Source organism: Mus pahari, chromosome 5 (assembly GCF_900095145.1).
Source record: "Mus pahari chromosome 5, PAHARI_EIJ_v1.1, whole genome shotgun sequence".
Classification (NCBI taxonomy): domain Eukaryota; kingdom Metazoa; phylum Chordata; class Mammalia; order Rodentia; family Muridae; genus Mus; species Mus pahari.
Window position 1 is genome coordinate 163656134 of NC_034594.1, and position 19600 is coordinate 163675733.

Consider the following 19600-nt stretch of genomic DNA (forward strand, 5'->3'; position numbering starts at 1 on the left):
AGGAGGAAGAAGAAGAAGAAGAAGAAGAAGAAGAAGAAGAAGAAGAAGAAGAAGAAGAAGAAGAAGAAGAAGAAGAAGAAGAAGAAAGCAAACTGGGAAAGCCAGAAGCAGCAAGGGGACAGGTCTCCTTTCCATGCTAATTACTTTTTGCTGGTCATAACAATGGCTTCAGAGTCACTTTTTTTTTTTTTTTTCTTTTTCTGGCATTATGTTGTTTCTTGGGGTCTTGCTATGAAATCAAGTATGCATGTGGTAGGGGATATGGTTAATCTTTAGTTTTGTTCTTTTTAAATTTTTTTTATTTTTATTTTATTTATTTACATGTCAAATGTTATCTCCCTTCCCAGTTTCCCCTCCACAAGTCCCCTATTCCTTCCCCCTGCCTCAATGAGGGTGTTCCCACCCCCATCCCCCCCACTCCTGCCTCAATGCCCTAACAGTCCCCTACCCTGGATCATTGAGCCTCAACCGGACTAAGAGCCATGGGTCTCCCCATGTGTACTCTTTGGTTGGTGGTTTAGTCCCTGGGAGGTTTTGTTCTTAAAATTAAACAATTTTTTGTCCAATTTTTTTGTTCAGATAACCTTAATTTTCTTTGGCAACAGTGAGCTATCTTAGTCATTATTCTTTAGCTGTAAAAAAAAAAAACATGAATAATACTTGAAATGTTTTATTTTATACCCATAACACCTAGCAGCACTGGATACTGATGTACTGAATAAAAGAGGAATGAAAGAGGATTGTGTGTTTCCATTGACATGTTGTCATTAGAACATTAGCAAATCTATTCACTTCCCCTCCAGAAATCCAGGCAGCAATGTTCCCCATAGTGTGCTGTAGGCTTTTTTTTTTTTTTAACAGTACATCATTCCATGTTAAGATCTAATCTGGTGGTGTGTAGGAGTCCATATAGCTGGTTTCTTTTTTAAAAGATTAAAATTGTGGTAAAAGTACATGAAATATTTATGTATGTTCAGTTTTAATCTTCATGATGTATGTATGTATACTTGCCATTTGCATGTCTGCTGTCCACAGAAGTCTAAAGAGGGTGTTGGGTCCCCTGAAAATGAAATTACAGCCAGTTTTTGGGCATCATGTAGGTGTTGTGAACCAAACCAAGATCCTCTGCTAATGCTCTTAACCATTGAGCCCCCCTCTGAACTACTTTAAAGAGTACACTTTAGGACTGTTGAGATGTCTCCGGGGGTAAGACCTCTATATAGTAGAAGGAGAGAACTGATTTCCACCAGTTGTTCCTGACCTCCACATGCAAAGCATGGTACATGTTTGTGCACACACATTTTAAGTAAATATATAAATAGTTTTTAAAAGGAAAAGAAAAGCCAAAGAGTATGCTTTAGTGATATTAAATGTATTCACATTGTTGTGCAACCAAATCTCCAAAATTTTTCATTTTGCAAAACTGAAACTATATAATTGGCCCTGCATATCTGTAGGTTCTCTGTCTCCAAGTTCAATCAACTTTTTTCTTTTCATTATTTCCCAAACAGTGCAATAGTATTTTACATAACATTTGTATGGCTTATATATCAAGTTGTCTAGTAATTAACTTAGAGTATTGGGAGGATAAATGTAAGTTGTATGCAAGTACCACATCACTTTTTATGATGAACTGAAACACCTACAGATTTCAGAACCCTTCTGCAACCAATTTACCATGGATAAGGAGGGTTTGCTATGACCATTAAAGAACAGTTTCTCATTGGCTCAGACCCTAGCAACCACAGGTCTGCTTTCTGGTTCTATGGATTTGGGCTAGCCTCAGCTTTTATTCTTTCTATCTTTGCAGTGCTGCTTTTAATAGACTTGTGTGCATGCCATTTTGCACATAGTTCAGTGTATCTATAAGGTCAATTCCTAGAGTTACTAGGTAAACAGGTTTGTGTACTTCCAAAGTTTGCAGTGTATGTAGAAGTGAGTCTCTTAGTCACTGTTCAGTTGCTGTGAGGAGACACCATGACCAAAGCAACTCTTAACAAGAGAAAGCATTTAATTGGAGGAGTGCTTACAGTTTTAGAAATTTAGTCCATTTTCATCATGTTAGGGAGCATGGTAGCATACATGGTACTGGAGCAGTAACTTGAGAGCTACAGCTACATCTTAATCCAGAGAGAGAGAGAGAGAGAGACAGACAGACAGACAGACAGACAGACAGGGCCTGGCATGGGCTTTTGAAACCTTAAAGCCTGTCCTCCAGCAAAGCCACACCTTCCTTATCCTTTAATCTTTCTCAAATACTGTCACTCCCTGATGATGATTGAAACATTAAAATATATGATTTTGTGGGGCCATTCTTACTCAAACCTCCAAACACATAAGGTTCGGTTTGTTTGCTTGTTTGATTGCTTGATTGATTACTTTATCTCCACCCAAGGAGATGGCTCGGTAGATAAAGCTTGCTTGCTGGTCAAGCCTGAGTTCAGATCTCTAGAGCCTGTGTCAAAAGCTGGACAGATGTGACTGCTGCCTGGAATCCCAGGATCAGAGAGCAAAAAAAGAGGTTCCATAGCTCGGTAAATAAAGTAAATAGGGATCAAGTCTCTCTTTTTCTGTCTCTGTCTGTCTGTCTGTCTGTCTGTCTGTCTGTCTCTCTCTCTCTCTCTCACACACACACACACACACACACACACACACACACACACACACACCAGACATATAATACACACATGCACACAAATATATATATATTACACACATGCACACATATATATGTATATTATATTTGTGTGCACACAAATATATATTTATTTATGTACATATATATATATATATATATATGCAAATAATGTGTGCCCACGTCTACTTCCCCCAACAATCTAATCTATCAGCTATTGAATATGATCGGTGAAGCGAACATGCCACCTGAGCTGAGCTGGAACTGGAGCTACTGCAGTTTGGAAGAGGCTGGACTCTCTGGGGTTCTGCCTTACTTTTTAAGGAATAAATGGCATCATCTCCTAATGTAGCTTCTGTAGTGCACTAATTTAAATTTTTTAAGTAAAAACATTTAATCATAAACACTAATCTATTTTTATATGAATGACAGCATCTAATGGAGTAACTGCAACATCTTCATTCAGTGGGTACCACAACTTGGTTTGTGTTGGCCCTGTTGGAACTCTCTTTAGCATGGAATTTTGCGATTGCTGATATGAAAGGAAAGATGCTTTCCTTGAACTTGTATGAAGAAGTCATTCACACTAAGAAGTTTGCATGTGCTGGGTAACAGGAAGGGGTGAGTGTAAGAGAGGAGTGCCAGGAGAATGAAGAGGATGCCTCAGGCCTCTTCATCCTGTAACACCCAGGGACAAGGCCCGCAGCAGGTGTGAGGCCCTTGTAATGAAGGTGATGAGAGTGAGCAGCCAACCTCTGGTTGTTTACACAGACTTCTCTGTAAAGTCCGATGGTTGAAAACTCATGTTCAAGTTCTTTTCTTTTCTTTTCTTTTCTTTTCTTTTCTACCTTTCCTTAGAATGTATAAGTAAATTTTGATGCAGTAATTTTCTACCCAGAGATTTTAAACTAATTTAATTTGCTTTCTTCCTTTAAAATGAAAATATATAATTTTGAGATAGTCTGATATTTTCTTATACAGTAAAATGAAAGAGTCTAGAAGTTGTCTCCTAAAAATGACTGGTATGTATAGTCTGGAATTCAATGTATTAAGTAACATGCAACTTTATTCCTTTAGTTGATTCAAAGATATAGTAGAAAAACAAAACTTAACTCCAGGGCTGGGGAATGCAGTGCAGTGATAATGCACTCCTTAACATGTAGAAAACTTGGGTTCTATTACCAGTGCCTTAAAGCACCTCTAATTTTCCTTTAATGCCTAATGGGAGGGTTTTTTTTTCCCCTTTCATACACTAAACAAGAAAGCAGTTCCTCAATGGAAGACAGCTGGGTGTTCCCTAAATTCCAATGCCTTTTACTTGGAGATAGCCTGAAATCTTATGGGTCAAGGAATCAGTTAATCTCCAAGATTGCCTGCCCCCACAGATGGCAGTCACAGTTGTTTCTAGCCCATGTTTCTGACTGGTTGTTCTAAATTAGGGTCCCACAACTCTCTTGTCAGGGTCAGTTAATTTGCTCAAGTGGCTCACAGAACTCAGGACAGTTTATTATAGAGGATATTACAAAGGATACGGATGAAAAGATACATAGGGCAAGTTCTGGAGAAAGAGCATAGAGCCCTCTAGGAATTCCCATGTCCAGCTCTCAGAGCTGGATCCTTCTGCAACTATAAAGAGACTTTAATACACCAGAGGTTAACAAAATGGGTGGTAAAACCCCATGAGGCCTGTCTGTGCAACATTCCAAGACTTCTGAAGTCAAACAAGGAAGGCTGGAAAAAGGCGTGGAAGATTGTTTTCATGAGCAGCCACAGACTGATATGTTTTAGTTTCTGTCACTTGCCCCTCAGTGTGTAGGTTCTGAGTGAGAGACTTTAACACAATAACTAAAATGTATATACCATAATTGCATAGTTGGTACAATAGTTTAGGGGAATTTGTTAGTAGAGAACTCTGAATTCTTTCCCATGATATCTTTATATCATAATTTTCTTATCTATTTTCCTGTTGGTAAACATCTAAGTTGTAATAGACATCTTTTATACCTATACTTTTAATTATTTATACAATATAGGATAAATTAAAAATATGATCATTTTATATTTTAATGGATATGTTGGGACTCTAAAATGTTGTCAACATTGTGACTTTTATAGGAAAGAAACCTAGTTTCAAACTAGAAAAATGTTAGCAAGGAGACATCATTAGTTTATACTATTTTTTTCTAATAAAAGGTTTCCAGCCACAGAAACATCTTTAAATGACAAATTTGAAATGTTTTATTCTTGCAGTGATGGAATGGGGGGAAGATATTAAAGCAATCGCAAAAGATGAAGCAGTGATGTTGGTGAACCACCAGGCAACTGGAGATGTGTGTACATTGATGATGTGCCTACAGGACAAAGGACCGGTAAGCATCCTCAGTGCCTCAGAAGGATATACTGCAGGGATGCACTTAAAGCATTGATTAAAATATCTCACTGTTCTTATAGTATCAGTATAGATTTCAAAAAATTCTTGGTCACCCTAGGAAGGGAATTTTAAGACTTTAAAAGATAAATTACTAAATATTGAATGTCTGGTGTTTATAAGCCAGTGTTTGAACTGTTGATTTTGTATCCTTTATATTGATTATTAAAACTAATAAATCAAATAGTTTTAAAATGTTTGCATTCGGGCTGGTGAGATGGCTCAGTGAGTAAAAGTCGTCCGAAGGTCCTGAGTTCAAATCCCAGCAACCATATGATGGCTCACAACCACCCGTAATGAGATCTCATGCCCTCTTCTGGCACATCTGAAGACAGCTACAGTGTACTTATGTATAATAATAAACAAATCTTTTAAAAAAATGTTTGCGTTCAAGAAATTATTATCTGAGAAGGTAAGGAAGCTGTGTTCCTAGAAAACTAAATTAATAGTTTACAAATTATTGGAGTTTGTATTTGAACCTATAGTAAGTAAACAAAACATTAGATGTTCATTGATTGCTTAATAGTCATGAATGACTGTAAAAACTAAAGACTTACTGGATGTGGTGGCACACACCTTCAGTTCTAGCACAAGGTAGGCAGAAGCAGGTGGATCTCTGTGAGTTTGAAGCCAGCTTGGTCTACAGAGTGAGTTTCAGGACAGCCAGGGCTATGTAGAGAGATCCTATCTCAAAAAACAAACCAACAACAATAAAGAAGTAATGGTTCCATATCTCTCTCTCTCTCTCTCTCTCTCTCTCTCTCTCTCTCTCTCTCTCTCTCTCTCTCTCTCTCTCTCTCTCTCCAGAAGGTAACTGTTGTTACCAGGTGAGAGATGAGATCAGAGCAGTATGTAAATTCAAAATGAAAAGCCTGTATTTGAGGGTGAGCTCACCATGTACCTGGTGGACAATGCAGCTTTCAGAAGAGAGAACACATATACTTGGTCTTTAAGGTTAGGTAGGATTTAGTTAGGCTGCCTCGAGTGAAATGGTTTAAAGAATTTTGAATCACCAGGTAAAGTCAGAAAATAAGGTAAAATTAAAAGAAACTATTTTTAGTTATTGCATAATCTGTTTTTCCTCTGAAAAGCAGTGGTATAATCTTACTGGAATGTGAAATAAATGTAATCCTTCCTTATAATCAGAATCTCAAATTATTAAAAGAAAAAAAAACACTACTGTGTGGATGCATTTGCTCTTACAATAAAGAATACTGTTTTCTCTTAAATTCATGATGTTAAAATTGTGTGGGTAGTTAAAAAAAAAAATCCTATTTGACTTTCTGTAAAAGCAAGTAACCACTTAGCCAACATTCTTTGGTCTCACTAATAATGGTAATTATAACAGTGATTTTGAAAGAATGCAATGTGCTTAAGTGGTCTTAAGTCTCAAAGAATGATGCACATGATCAGTATAAAATATGCTTGTGTTCCAGTGCTAGTTTGTTGAGATGACAGCTAAACATTAACTTAATGTTAGATAGTCATGTGGACCAAAGAAAGATTGGTTTGTTTCCTTTCGAAAGATTTGAATTAATTTGTTTAGATTTAATTGCTTGTCCTAAGAATTTTTTTAACATTTATTTTAAATTTAACTTTACTTATTTGTATATCTGTGTGTCCGTGTGAATGTATGCCACGTGTGCATGGGTGCCTGTGGATTCCAGGGATTGTGTCTGATCTGGAGCTAGAGTTACTGAAAGCCGTGAGTCATCTGATAAAGGTGTTGGGAATTGAACTCTGGTCCTCTATAAGAACAGCAAGTGCTCTTAACCATTGAGCCATCTCTCCAGCCCTTCCTGAGTAATTTTGTATAATTCTCTGATATTATCAAATAATTTGAAATCTAGGCACATTTTTAACACTAATTTTATGAGATAAATTAACTATAAGGTAGAAGAATTATAATTTTCTTCTTTATAATCATGAGTCAATATTAGTTTATATTGACGTGTAGGAATACTTACTGAACTGATTATTTACTCCATAGTCATTCAAAGGTAAAAGGCTCTTGTCAAATTGTATACCAGTTTAAAAAGACCTCTTTGGGCTGGTGTGATGTTTCACTGAGTAAAGACATTTGCTACCAAACCCAATGACTTAAGCTGAGTTCAATCCCCAGAACCCCACATGAAAAAAGAGAACACATGCACACGCGCGCGCACGCGCGCACACACACACACACACACACACACACACACACAGAAGGGGTGGGGAGGGAGAGAGAAGGAGAGAACATGGTGTGTGGCCAGCAAGGCTCTGGGATCCTCTTCTCTGTACCTCCCTTTACTGGGATCATAAGGAGCCTCTGCACTTGGCTCTTACATGAGTGCTGAGAACCAAACTCAAGTCCTCATGGTTGCACAGTGTCTTAGTCACTGTTCTGTTGCTGTCAAGAGACACCATGACCAAGGCAACTTTTACAAGAGAAAACGTTTATTTGGGGGCCATCTTACATTTCAGAGGTTTATTCCATTATCATGGTGGGATGCATGATGGCTTGCAGGCAGGCACTGGAGCAGTCGCTGAGAGTTACATCCTGAACCATAAGCAGAGAAAGAAAGAAAGCCTGGGCCCTGCATGAGCTTTTGAAACCTCAAAGCCTCACAGGCCCAGTGGCACACTTCCTTCAACAAGGCCACACCTCCTAATCCTTCTAATCCTTTCAGTAATGTGATCACTTTCTGGTGACTAAGCATTCAGATATAAGAGCCTATGGGGGCAGGGTCCATTCTTATTCTAACTGCCACATACAGTGTTCTGGCTGGTTTTGTGTGTCAGCTTGACTCAGGCTAGAGTCATCAGAGAGGAAGGAGCCTCAGTTAAGGAAATGCCTCCATGAGATCCAGCTGTAAGGCATGTTCTCAATTAGTGATCAGTGGGGACTATTGTGGGTGGTGCCATCCCTGGGCTGGTGGTCCCAGGTTCTATAAGAGAGCAAGCTGAGCATGCCAGGAAGCAGCCCCTGTCCATGGCTTCTGTATCTGCTCTTGCCTCCAGGCTCCTGCCCTGTTTGAGTTCCTGTCCCGACTTCCTTCAATAATGAAAAGCAATATAGAAGTGCAATCCAAAGAAACCCCTTCCTCCCCAATTTCCTTTAGGTCATGGTGTTTCATGGCAGCAATAGAAAAGAAACCCTGACTGAAACAAATGCCAAGTGAGCCGTCCCGTTAGTCTTTATTCACATATATATGTACTTTTTAATCTTTTAAGCAATCCAGCCTACTTAAGATGATGGTTGTTTCCCTGAAAAATTAAGGCAAGAGCTGTGTTCTTTGGGCTTTCACATTGCCTTTATAAAAGCAGATGGTGAGTGTCAGAATCTAGTTTTTTTCCTTATATGTAAGTTCACACAATTTAATACTCGAAGTTATTTATTTATATCTGTCATTTTCTAAGAGGTCAAGGGTAGAGTTTATTACATTCTTTTTGTTTTGTTTTGTTTTTTGTTTTTTTCGAGACAGGGTTTCTCTATATAGCTTTGACTGTCCTGGAACTCACTTTGTAGACCAGGCTGGCCTTGAACTCAGAAATCCACCTGCCTCTGCCTCCCGAGTGCTGGGATTAAAGGCGTGCACACCACGCCCAGCTTGTTCATTACATTCTTGAGACTGTAGCTTTCATTTTATTTAAAGGTTTAGTGCAAGGAATGCTTATTTCCTTAGCAGGAAAGGACAATTAAGCAGCTCATTAATTAGATACTGTTTATATTTAATTTAAAAATTTAAATTTGCTGCAAACAGTCTTCAATATGAGAATTAACTTTTCAGCAGTGGATAATGGTGTTTTTTTATGATTAAAGATTAAGGCATCTTAAATATAATGCTAGCAGAGAGTATGCACTTGAACAAACAAATTGTGACATTTCTATTACATTATTTTATAAATATTTTTAATGATTTTGTTTTATTAGTCCAGTGTAATTTTACAAGTTATAAGAATTACCAGAGACCTCCTTTAGATAGAGGGAGAGTATTTGAAATCTGCAAAAATTCCTTCCCAGGAGAGGCATAAGTAACATTTACCCCTCCCTGTAAGGTCTCTATAACAAACAGAGGTATGGTTCCACAAAAGCTCATTCTGGGGAGCCAGTGAGCTTTGGGGGCATCGTTATAGAACATAAGTGTGTGTGGGGTTTTATAAGGGTGATGGCTGCTTCCCAAATAAGGCACTTCTAAAAAGCCTCTATCCAGTAGGGATGGGGTCTTCCTGGGAGCCACATAGACGTAAGCCTCCTCCCCTGCTTTTCCTGGCCTATGTGCTCTGTGTGCTCTATGTGCTCTTACACTTTCGCAGGGCCTCTTAGGGTTCTAAAGTAGGAATCAAGATTTATAATTTTTTACTTGAAGCCTATTAGTAACTGCTGAATTTGTAGAAACAACATTAGATTTAAAATATTTACAACACTAAATGGACTTAGCAGGCTGGAGATATAGATAGATGGAGAGAGAGAGAGAGAGAGAGAGAGAGAGAGATCTCCAGTCTGCTAAGTCCATGTGTGTGTGTATATATATATATGCATTATTATGAAATTCTCAAAAGAATAAAAAAATTAAAAATATATTTAGTCACTAATTCAAAATTTGTTTAGCTGGGTATGGGTGTTGCGTGCCTTTAATTTTAATTCCCCAGCATTGAGGAGGCAGTGAGTGGCAGGCTTATCTCTGAGTTGGAGGCCAGCCTGACCTACAAAGTGAGTTCCAGGACAGCCAGGACTGTTACACAGAGATCCCTGTCACAAAAACCCCCTGGTGCGGCAGGAAGGAAGCTTGAATGATTATGGAGACTTGGCTAGAGTGGAGTGTAAAAGTAATTTTTATTCTGTTGTAATTGTCATCTCCAAGGCCTACTGCTTCAGTCTGCTAACCTAGGGCTAATCCTGGAAGCTTCTAGCCTCCATACAATCTTGTCTAGGCCTAGAATGATTTTAGGCATAGAGACTTACCACAGAATAATCCACCCTTTTAGCTCTTTCTGAACTTTGGCTAGCTGGTCCAACTCAGCTGTTATGGCTCAAACTCTGCTTCAAGCTGACAGATTCAATCTGGCTTTTCTCCCAGCTTCTCCTGAATTGCTCTGCTTGGCCTTGTACTAACTTTGGTAATATATTCTAATCTTCTGGCTCCTTCTTATTATTTATCTTTACCAATGTCTAGCTTTGTCTCTATCTGCAACATGTCTTTTTGTAAAACTACCTCCTCCTTTCTCTCTGCACTGCTCCTTAAATAGCTTCCCTTTCCTCTCCCCATGAGAATTGGACATATCCTATTATGGTGGGTTGAATATGATTGGCCCAGGGAGTGACACTGTAAGGAGGTGTGGCCTTATTGGAGTAAATGTATCACTGTGGGGGTGGGCTTTGAGACCCTCCTCCTAGCTACTTGGAAGACAACAGTCTTCTCCTGTTTGCTTTCATAACAAGATGTAGAAATCTCAGCTCCTCCAGTACTATGTCTGCCTGGGTGCTGCCATGTCTGCCTTGATGATAATGGATTGAACCTCTGTATCTGTAAGCCAGCCCCAATTAAAAGTTGTCCTTCATAAGAGTTGCCTTGGTCGTGGTGTCTCTTCACAGCAGTAAACCCTAACTAAGACACCTATTCTCTTAAACCTTTCTTTGATTCTTCACTTTGTCTGCCACTTAATTACACATCACTTTCAAACACGGCTGCTTCCTTCTGCAAACTAACTTTACCTTCATTGTTTGGTCATAAAGATGTGTACTAAAAGTGTGTTTATATTCTAGCCAGAGGGATTAAAGGTAGGTGTTCATGCTGAGCCACACCACAACTAGAAACAGCTTTTTTTAGTAAATAACACAATCTTAGGGTTCATAGTGTGATCAAATACCCTGCAACCGTGTAGTAAGTTTCCTGTCTCCGCACTGAATTAACCATGTCTGCATGTAAATATTTCAGGTTGTTGCTCAGATGATGTGGCTGATGGATCATATTTTCAAGTATACAAACTTTGGAATTGTTTCTCTTATTCATGGAGACTTCTTTATAAGACAGGTGAGTTGCGAACGTTGTTCTTTCAATGTTCAGACATTCAAAGTGATTGATTATGTTGATTATGAAAAAGTGATATGCCAGGCGGTGGTGGCTCACGCCTTTAATCCCAGTACTTGGGAGGCAGAGGCAGGCAGATTTCTGAGTTTGAGGCCAGCCTGTTCTACAAAGTGAGTTCCAGGACAGCCAGGGCTATACAGAGAAACCCTGTCTCCAAAAAAAAAAAAGAAAGAAAGAAAGAAAAGAAAAGAAAAAAAAGAGAGAGAGAAAAGAAAAAAAGAAAAAAGAAAAGAAAAAGTGATATGACAAACTAGTTGGCTAAGTAGACCCTGTTCTCCAGTCTTGGCTACTCCTTTGAATCTTTGTTCTGTAAACATTCATTTAACTCTCACTTGAAATATACATGATGAAGCACCTGCCACACTCCTGCTATTAAAATCATTAGCTGAGTAGATTGGGCAAATTAAATGTTCATTTTTACAAGAGAACAGTAGATGGTCTCCCTCAAAAAGTCATGGGAATCACGTGAAGTTAAACTCATAGAGCACTCAAAACAATACCTGCTGCCTTCAGCATTTTACCATGAGCACACTGTCACTGTCTAACTTCTATAGTTACTGTTATTTGAAGTACCTTGTTATGCGGTCAGAAGATATCTTAGCAGTAGAGAGGCTATTAATAAGTAAACAAATATAGTAATAATCATAGGAAGTGATGAGGGAATTCATAGAAACACAAGTATATCATTTCTGTTGAGAAAATGTTGAGGAGAATATAATGTTCGGTATGTGGATCAAATGCCTGGAGATGAGTTGGGAAGGGATGTAAGCTCAAGGAGTAGTCTCTTGTAGGCAAGAGAATAGTAATTTCTTCCCCAGTCAGTTCTGCATGGCCGCATTCTCACTTCCACTGAGTATCACACACTTCCTCTTTCCAAGCGGGGAAATACCATATGTAAGCATGTCTGTGGATGGCAGTGCCATGGTTACTTGATGTTCATGTATTTAACAACTTTAATCTTGATTGTATGGTCCTGTGCACAGAAGTTCTTAATGAATACCTGATAGATCAAATGAATCTTGTTCTGAGGAACCACAGTTAAGTCTTAGGAAGTAAGTAGAAAGCACAGAAGCAAGCAACAGAAAGATCAACAGCTAAGGAGGAGGGTCCAGTGAGAAAGCTAGCCAATCCTCTTAGATGGTGAAGCCTGAGGAAATGACTGATGTAGGGTAATGTAACCATTGATGTTGATAGTAAGCATCAAGAAGTTACATTCTCAGTGTGCTCTGAAGTGTAAAAATGAAAAAGTATGTACTCAAATCTTTTCATTTAATGGCAATCAAGGTTTTGAATCCATACAGACTGTTTCAAAGTAACTGAAAATTGATTTCTAAAAGAGCAACATTTTCCCATCAGAGATTAGGATTAAAGATTCTGTAACATGAGAATGAATGGTCTAGAAAAGATGTTAACTTAGTCAATGTATTGGTGCACACCTGTGTTCCTAGCACTTTAGACAAAAGTGGGAGGTTGGGAATGCAAAGTCATTCTACAGAGCAAATTCAAGGCCAGCCTGGAACATGTGAGACTCTCAAAAGAAAGAGGACAAGGTGGTTTTTGGTTTTTTTCTTTTGTTTGTTTATTTTTCTTTCTTTTTTTTTTTTTTTTTTTTCCTCATCACAGAAATCGGTAAAACTTGGCTGCTGTATAGAAAAGAGTTGGGCTTAATTTTGGTATAAGTAATATTATGGCATTTCCAGCAATTTTGCATTTAAGGCTTAGCCCTGTGTATTAGTCAGGGTTCTCTAGAGTCACAGAACTTACGGATATGCTCTATATAGTAAAGGAATTTATTGATGACTTACAGTCTGCAGTCCAAATCCCAACAATGGTTCAGTAGTAGCTGTGAATGGAAGTCCAATGGAGTCCCACACCGCAAGAAGGCGAAAGAGCGAGAGCCAGACTCCCTTCTTCCAATGTCCTTATATGGTCCCCAGCAGAAGGTGTAGCCCAGATTAAAGGTGTGTGCCACCACACCTTTAATCCCAGATGACCTTGGACTCGGAGATCTCCCTGTCTTAATCTTCTGGATTCAATCACCACTGTGTCTCAAGATCTCCATACCAAGATCCAGATCAGAAACTTCTATCTCCCAGTCTCCAGATTAGGCTCACTGGTGAGCCTTCCAATTCTGGATTGTAGTTCATTTCAAATATAGTCAAGTTGACAACCAGGAATAGCCACTACAATCCACACCATCATGACCAAGAAGCAAGTTGGGGAGGAAAGGGTTTATTCAGCTTACATTTCCATACTGTTGTTGATCACTAAAGGATGCAGGACTGGAACTCAAGCAGGTCAGAAAGCAGGAGCTGATGCAGANGCCATGGAGGGATGTTCTTTACTGGCTTGCTTCCCCTGGCTTGCTCAGCTTGCTCTCTTATAGAACCCAAGACTAAGACACCCTGGTAGCTGGAGAGATAGTTCAATTCTTATCCTTAATGCTCTTTTAGAGGACCTGGGATTGGTTCCCTGAACTTAAATCAGACTGCTCACAACTATTTATGACTCTAGTTGCAGGAGATCCAACACCCTCTGCCTCCCTGAGCATTTGTTGGCAAGTGGTGTACATAAGTGGAGCATAGGCTACTATGTGCACATGCACACAAACAGTGGTGTACCTAAGTGGAGCACAGGCTACTATGTGCACATGCACACAAACAGTGGTGTAGAAAATTGGAGCACAGGCTACTGTGTGTACATGCACACACAGTGGTATACATAAGTAGATTACAGGCTACTGTGTATACATGCGCGCGCGCGCACACACACACACACACACACACACACACACACACACGTTTTTTAATTAAAAATCAAAACTAAACAGAACTCAGCACCATGCCTGAGGCCCTTCCTGTCTGGGCTCCTCTGCTTTTTGTCACCCACCACTGTCATCTCCTCCACAGTTTCCAGGGTACTGCTCTTGTTTGTTTCTTTGTTTTTTTTCTTTCTTTGTAAGACATAGTCTTACTGTGCAGTCCTGGTTTGAAACTCATTAGGTGAAACAGGCTAGTCTTGAACTCATAGAGATCCACCTATCTCTGCCTACTGGATGTGTGCTCCCACTCCAGTCCCCAACATGTCAAGCGTCTTCCTGTGTGGCCTGTGTCTTTTTTGACTCTTGGAGTACTCTGCCTTTCATCTGTGTGGCTTATTCCCTCATGTTATCTAGCAGGTCAACTGTCACCTCCTGGCTTTGATCACTTGCCTTGCTCACCCTGATCCTTTTCATTCCTAAAACCTATCACCTGTGGCATTTACCCTCCACATTCAGCACTTCTCCATGTGGTCTCCTGTTGACTCCCTTGTTTCTGGGGTTGGGACTGTGATTGGTCACACAATGTGGCCACCAAACTGCAGAGTTGCTTTTCCTCCAGGAAGAAGCTCCTTTGTATAAGTTTGAATAGCTCCTCCCCCTTTACCACTCTACTCAAAAAGAGAAATAACTTGGGAAAACACTGTTCTATCCTATAATTACATTACAGTCTTGAAGCAGTTGTTTCTATTTGATCTTGGGGTATTTTAATCTCCAGCTGTCCTTACTATGTGTGTATGCCTTCCAGGGAAGAGCCTATCGTGACCAACAGCTGCTGGTTCTCAAGAAGCACCTTGAACATAATTACAGGAGCAGAGATCGAAAATGGATTGTTTTGTTTCCTGAAGGGGGCTTCCTCAGGAAGAGGAGAGAAACAAGCCAGGCATTTGCCAAGAAAAATAACTTGCCATTTCTTACACATGTCACTTTGCCAAGGTGTGGGGCAACAAACATTATTCTGAAGGCACTTGTAGCACGTCAGGAAAATGGAAGCCCAGCAGGAGGAGACGCTAGAGGCTTAGGTAGGGTGCTTTAGCATTGCTTGTCTTGTTTGAACTGAAATGTTTTCTAGAGTTCTAATTCTTTTGTTTTAGTTTGGTTTGGTTTTGGTTTTTTGCTTGTTTAGGTGGTTTGGGGTTTTGAGAGAGGATCTCTTTATGTAGTCTTGGGCTGTCCTGGAACTATATAAATCAGGCTGGTCCCAAACTCAAACAGATGTGCCCGCCTCTGCCTTCTGAGTGTTGAGATTAAAGTTTTACACCACCTAGCCTGGCTCAATTTGAAAAAACTTTTGACAATTAGAATTGACAGTCAGGGAGAAGATGAAGTTATAATCTCTTCAGATTTCTCTTTAAAGTAGTCAATATTCACAATAATGCATGAAAATAAATATAATCACAATAATTCAATAAAATAATTAATAATTATTATTAATAATTATTAATCAATAATTTGGCAGTATTTATTAAGACCCTTAAAGTGTTAATGAATGACTCGGTCATCCTACTACAGATTATTAAATGGAAACAATCTACATCAGGCACAATGGCTCATGCCAGGAAATCTAGTACTGTGAGTCTGAGGAGCGGAGGAGGGGGCCAGGGGATTACTTTTGAGTTCAAGGCCAGTCTGGAATATGTAATAAATTCTAGGTCATCCTGGGCTGCAAAATGAGGCTTTGTGATGAAAATAAATAATCATAATCTGCATATAGGTAGTGAAACTTGTCGCAGGTTTACCTTATAATAAACCAGACAGAGGGAGAATGGGTAAGCAGTTCCCATTCGTCCATATAACACAGCCACACAAATGATATATATGGAGAGTTTGGGATGCCTGGCAAAGTACTCAGCTATGTTGCAGGTATGTGGGGGAGGGACAGCATATAGGTCTTTTGGAGATAATATGAGCTCCAGACTAAACCATCAGACAGCAGGAAACAGGTGACAGGAAGATGCCAGCAGCTGGCAGAGATTGCCCCATGAGCTGTAACACTGTGGCTCATTTTCCAGAGTTTTAAAATAATGAGCACATGCTGTTTTAATAGCCAAGAACGAGCAAGCAGCACTTAGTGACGCAGCTCCTAAGGAACAGGCAAGTCTCAGAAGCTGTTTCTGCAGGAGCAGACGCAGCCTCCTCCAAGCCACCTCTGCTACAAAAGCTTTCTGATGAACAGCTCAAGGAGATTCCTGAGGCCTATTTCTTTGATAGCATTTTAAAATTATTTTAGTATTATTTAAATAAATGTTCAAACGGTTGGCTCTCAGAAACATTTTCAACATTTTCTGTACAGAGCAGACATAGAAATAATGCCCGTGAAATTGCTCTGCATTTTTTTCCTTTCATTTGCTTTTTTCAAGTAGCTACTTGGCAGTCAGCTTTCTTAATCTTTTATCATCTATTAAAAAGGCAAATTGAAAGAGTCTTTTAATAGAAAAGCAAAGTTCAGAACAGCTTCACTGCTGGAGAGACAGTGTGGTCAGGCAAGCCAAAGCTGCAAGCAAAGGTCTTCCAAACAGGATGAGCCCAACTGAAAAGACCGCTGTGCGCACAGCAGCCCAGGCAGCGCCCAGTGGTGCTCTAGATCTCAAAGGACAATGGTGATAACAGTTGCTTGCTAATGAAGAAAGAGACTTCTTTCAGATAGCCACAAATTCTATTTATAAGAAAGTTTATTATTTATCCTTAGTTAATATATTTAAATCTTAAGTCATCAGAATACCTGACAAGTGTTCTGTTTTCTTCTGTTTTGATATTTCCATTGTTTTCTTTGGTTTTCACATTCACTAGTACTTAACCTCTGTAAACACAAGCCCTACCTTTGTGGGGTTTTTTGGTTTTTATTTTTAAAATAATATGGAATGCTTCACGAATTTGCATGTCATCCTTGTGCAGGGGCCATGATCTTCTCTGTATTGTTCCAGTTTTAGTATACGTGCTGCTGAAGTGAGCACTACCTTTGTGTTTTTAATGTGTGCTCTAGGCACATATCAAAACAATGTTGTAACTTTAAGAGTGTCAGGATCTTCAGAGTGGTAACTCATCCTGCACTGAGCTCTGCTGGGCCTTTATACTTCCTATCATCACGAGAATTTTGTCCATGAGCTGCCATCCACACTCTAAAGTTTACCACATTTGCTGTAACCTCTCCCTGTACCCTCTCTCTGTCCAATAGTTTATGGTGTTTGATTGCTTTTGCTTTGGTTTGGTTTGGTTTTTAGGCAAAGTCATGTAACCAATTGCCTTGAACCTCCTTGCCACAGTCTGCAGGCCTGAGTCACTGTGCTCAGAGGAAAACTGTTCCTTCTTAAAAATTACCCCCAACAGAATGTTGCTCCAAAATCTTTTAAGGAATTTAAAACTTGTTTTAAGTTCTAACAAGAAAAAGTAATATATTATTGATTCCTAATATAATTTAGGCTCAGGCTGAAAAATGATTCTAGACGCTTCATTGTAGAACAGACAGTTCCACTTTAACACACTGAAAGTCATTGTTCTCTGTGAGAATCCCCTCCATTCTTGCTTGGTTTTGTACCCACTGATGGAAACAAAAACTGCGTGTGAAGGAGCAGACTAAACAGAACTTTCCCATCTCTTCTCACAGTGGTGGCTCTTGATCATTCTTTCAGGACAGGGTAGGAAAATTATTTATGTGTAACTCTTGGTAAAATTGAGGAAGCTTCCCCCGCCCCAAATAAGAACAGTAACCAATAATAATGTATGCCTAAATTTATTTTATGTCCGTTTTTCTGAATTTGTTAATGTCTCCTAAGTATTAATATGGTAAATTATGACTTTTGTTTACATTTATTGGTTTGGTTTTGAAGTCTGTGTTTCATTTTTATGATGTATGCTTTACTTTCTGGCTTTTCATAGGCTCCTTTGTGTAGGAGTGATAATATATAATAAGACCTTGCTAGTGTATAATTATACTGAAAATTTGAATGAGCTGTGTATAGTAAATAATAGTGTTCTATTGTTTGTTCTGAAGTAATCTACTTTATAGTAGGATGCTTTCATTTTATGCTAAGAGCACTGTCTTAAGAGAACAGCAGGAACAACACCCACCTTTTTTTCTCAAAACAAAGGCACATTAGTCTGCTTCAGCTGCTTAAGTGAGTTCTGTACTACAGGTACAGAAACCTCACCCAACTCAAGGAGTTTTTTCTTTACTTTCAGAATGCAAATCAAGAGGCCTCCAGTGGATAATAGATACAACCATAGCTTATCCCAAAGCTGAACCAATAGACATTCAGACCTGGATCCTGGGGTACAGGAAACCAACAGTCACTCATGTGCATTACAGGTCAGTGTTGTAAAACTCAGTGCGTGTCTAACACAACCACCTCAGGACAGTAAGAGTTTTAATATTTAACTTAACCAGACAGTGGAAATATTGACATGGTTCATGTTTATAGACAATAAAAGTCATTCTTCTGCTGATTTTTTAATGTAAAAATTAATTTGAAGTAGTTATTTTCACTGATGATAAAGATTTCTTTTTTTTTTTTTTTTTTTTTTTTTTTTTTTTGGTTTTTCGATACAGGGTTTTTTTTTCCGCTCCAGGCTGGCCTCAAACTCAGAAATCCGCCTGCCTCTGCCTCCCGAGTGCTGGGATTAAAGGCGTGCGCCACCATGCCTTATCACTGATTTTGCCAAGCGTGTGCAGGTTGCTTCCTCTTCCCAGAAATCTGCATGATGAGGCCTTTACTTCCTTCAAGTCTATCCCAAACTTAAAATTGTAGCTGTCCTACGGCCAAAATGCATAACAGTAGATTTGGAGCAATTCTCTAGTTGTACATCTTATATTTGAAAGTTAAAATTATCAAAATTAAGTTTTGAAAACCATACAAAAAGGGAAAATTATTACCACATTTCTTAAATTATAATGCATGTTTTTTCATATTAAGATCTCTAAAACTGGAAAGCATACAGAACAAAGTAATAAAGCATTGTTTGTACCAGGAAGTGTCACGCAGATGGCGTTCAGCGGAGACTTTTGCTTCTAATTGAACTACTGAGACTCTCTTTACAGTACGCATATAACCTTCAATTTAAAATAATCAACTGAAAAAAAAACCACCAAAGTAGGAGTTTGGGTTTAATGAGTACAGTTGCAGCAAAAGTTTTATTATTATATGTTTTATTATATTCTGATTATTGTAAAAATTAGTTTGTGTTTAGATGAATATCATTTAGTAATCAAGGATATTGACATCCTCAAATGACCTAGTCCGTATTTTCATATTTGAGTATTTTCCTCTGTAATTTAAAAGTGAGCTTTAAATTTATGTAATAACACTGAGTAAGTGTCAGACTGCAGTTAACATGGTAAACTTTAGCTATTCTATACGTGGCACTTAGTTTTAGGTTGGTTTTTCCCAATACCCATAGTGCACTAGTACTAAAGTGTTCCCCCACTTAGTCCTGGAAGCGCATGTTTTGAGCTGGCCCACCTTCAGCCAGGCCTGGGGTCTCTCATAAGGAGTGTGAGCTCCTGTGTGAGCTAAGGCAGCAGCACAGACATGCCGGCAGAAGGTGAGTCTCTTCCTCCAGTCTCTCCGGTGGCGCAGCTTTGCTTTCCTGTTGCTCCTAAGTGTTGCTCATTTTCCCCAACTTCCCTCTCCCCCAATTATTTCTTACAGCCT

The 19600-nt window shown here is 39.1% G+C and overlaps 1 protein-coding gene and 1 non-coding gene across 5 annotated transcripts in view; one reads left to right on the plus strand and one right to left on the minus strand.

Moving 5' to 3' along the window:
• Positions 1-19600, plus strand: part of Lpgat1 (lysophosphatidylglycerol acyltransferase 1) — a 58344-nt gene that overhangs the window by 29381 nt on the left and 9363 nt on the right. For all 4 annotated transcript variants that reach the window (XM_021197783.2, XM_029538316.1, XM_021197782.2 and 1 more), the window contains exons 3-6: positions 4886-5004; positions 10982-11077; positions 14701-14974; positions 18132-18258. In XM_021197783.2, the coding sequence (XP_021053442.1) occupies positions 4886-5004; positions 10982-11077; positions 14701-14974; positions 18132-18258 (616 nt within the window). The remainder of the gene's footprint in view (positions 1-4885; positions 5005-10981; positions 11078-14700; positions 14975-18131; positions 18259-19600) is intronic.
• On the minus strand, positions 16803-16906 carry LOC115064225. Its single transcript, XR_003844049.1, has one exon. It is a non-coding gene; the product is annotated as a U6 spliceosomal RNA (small nuclear RNA).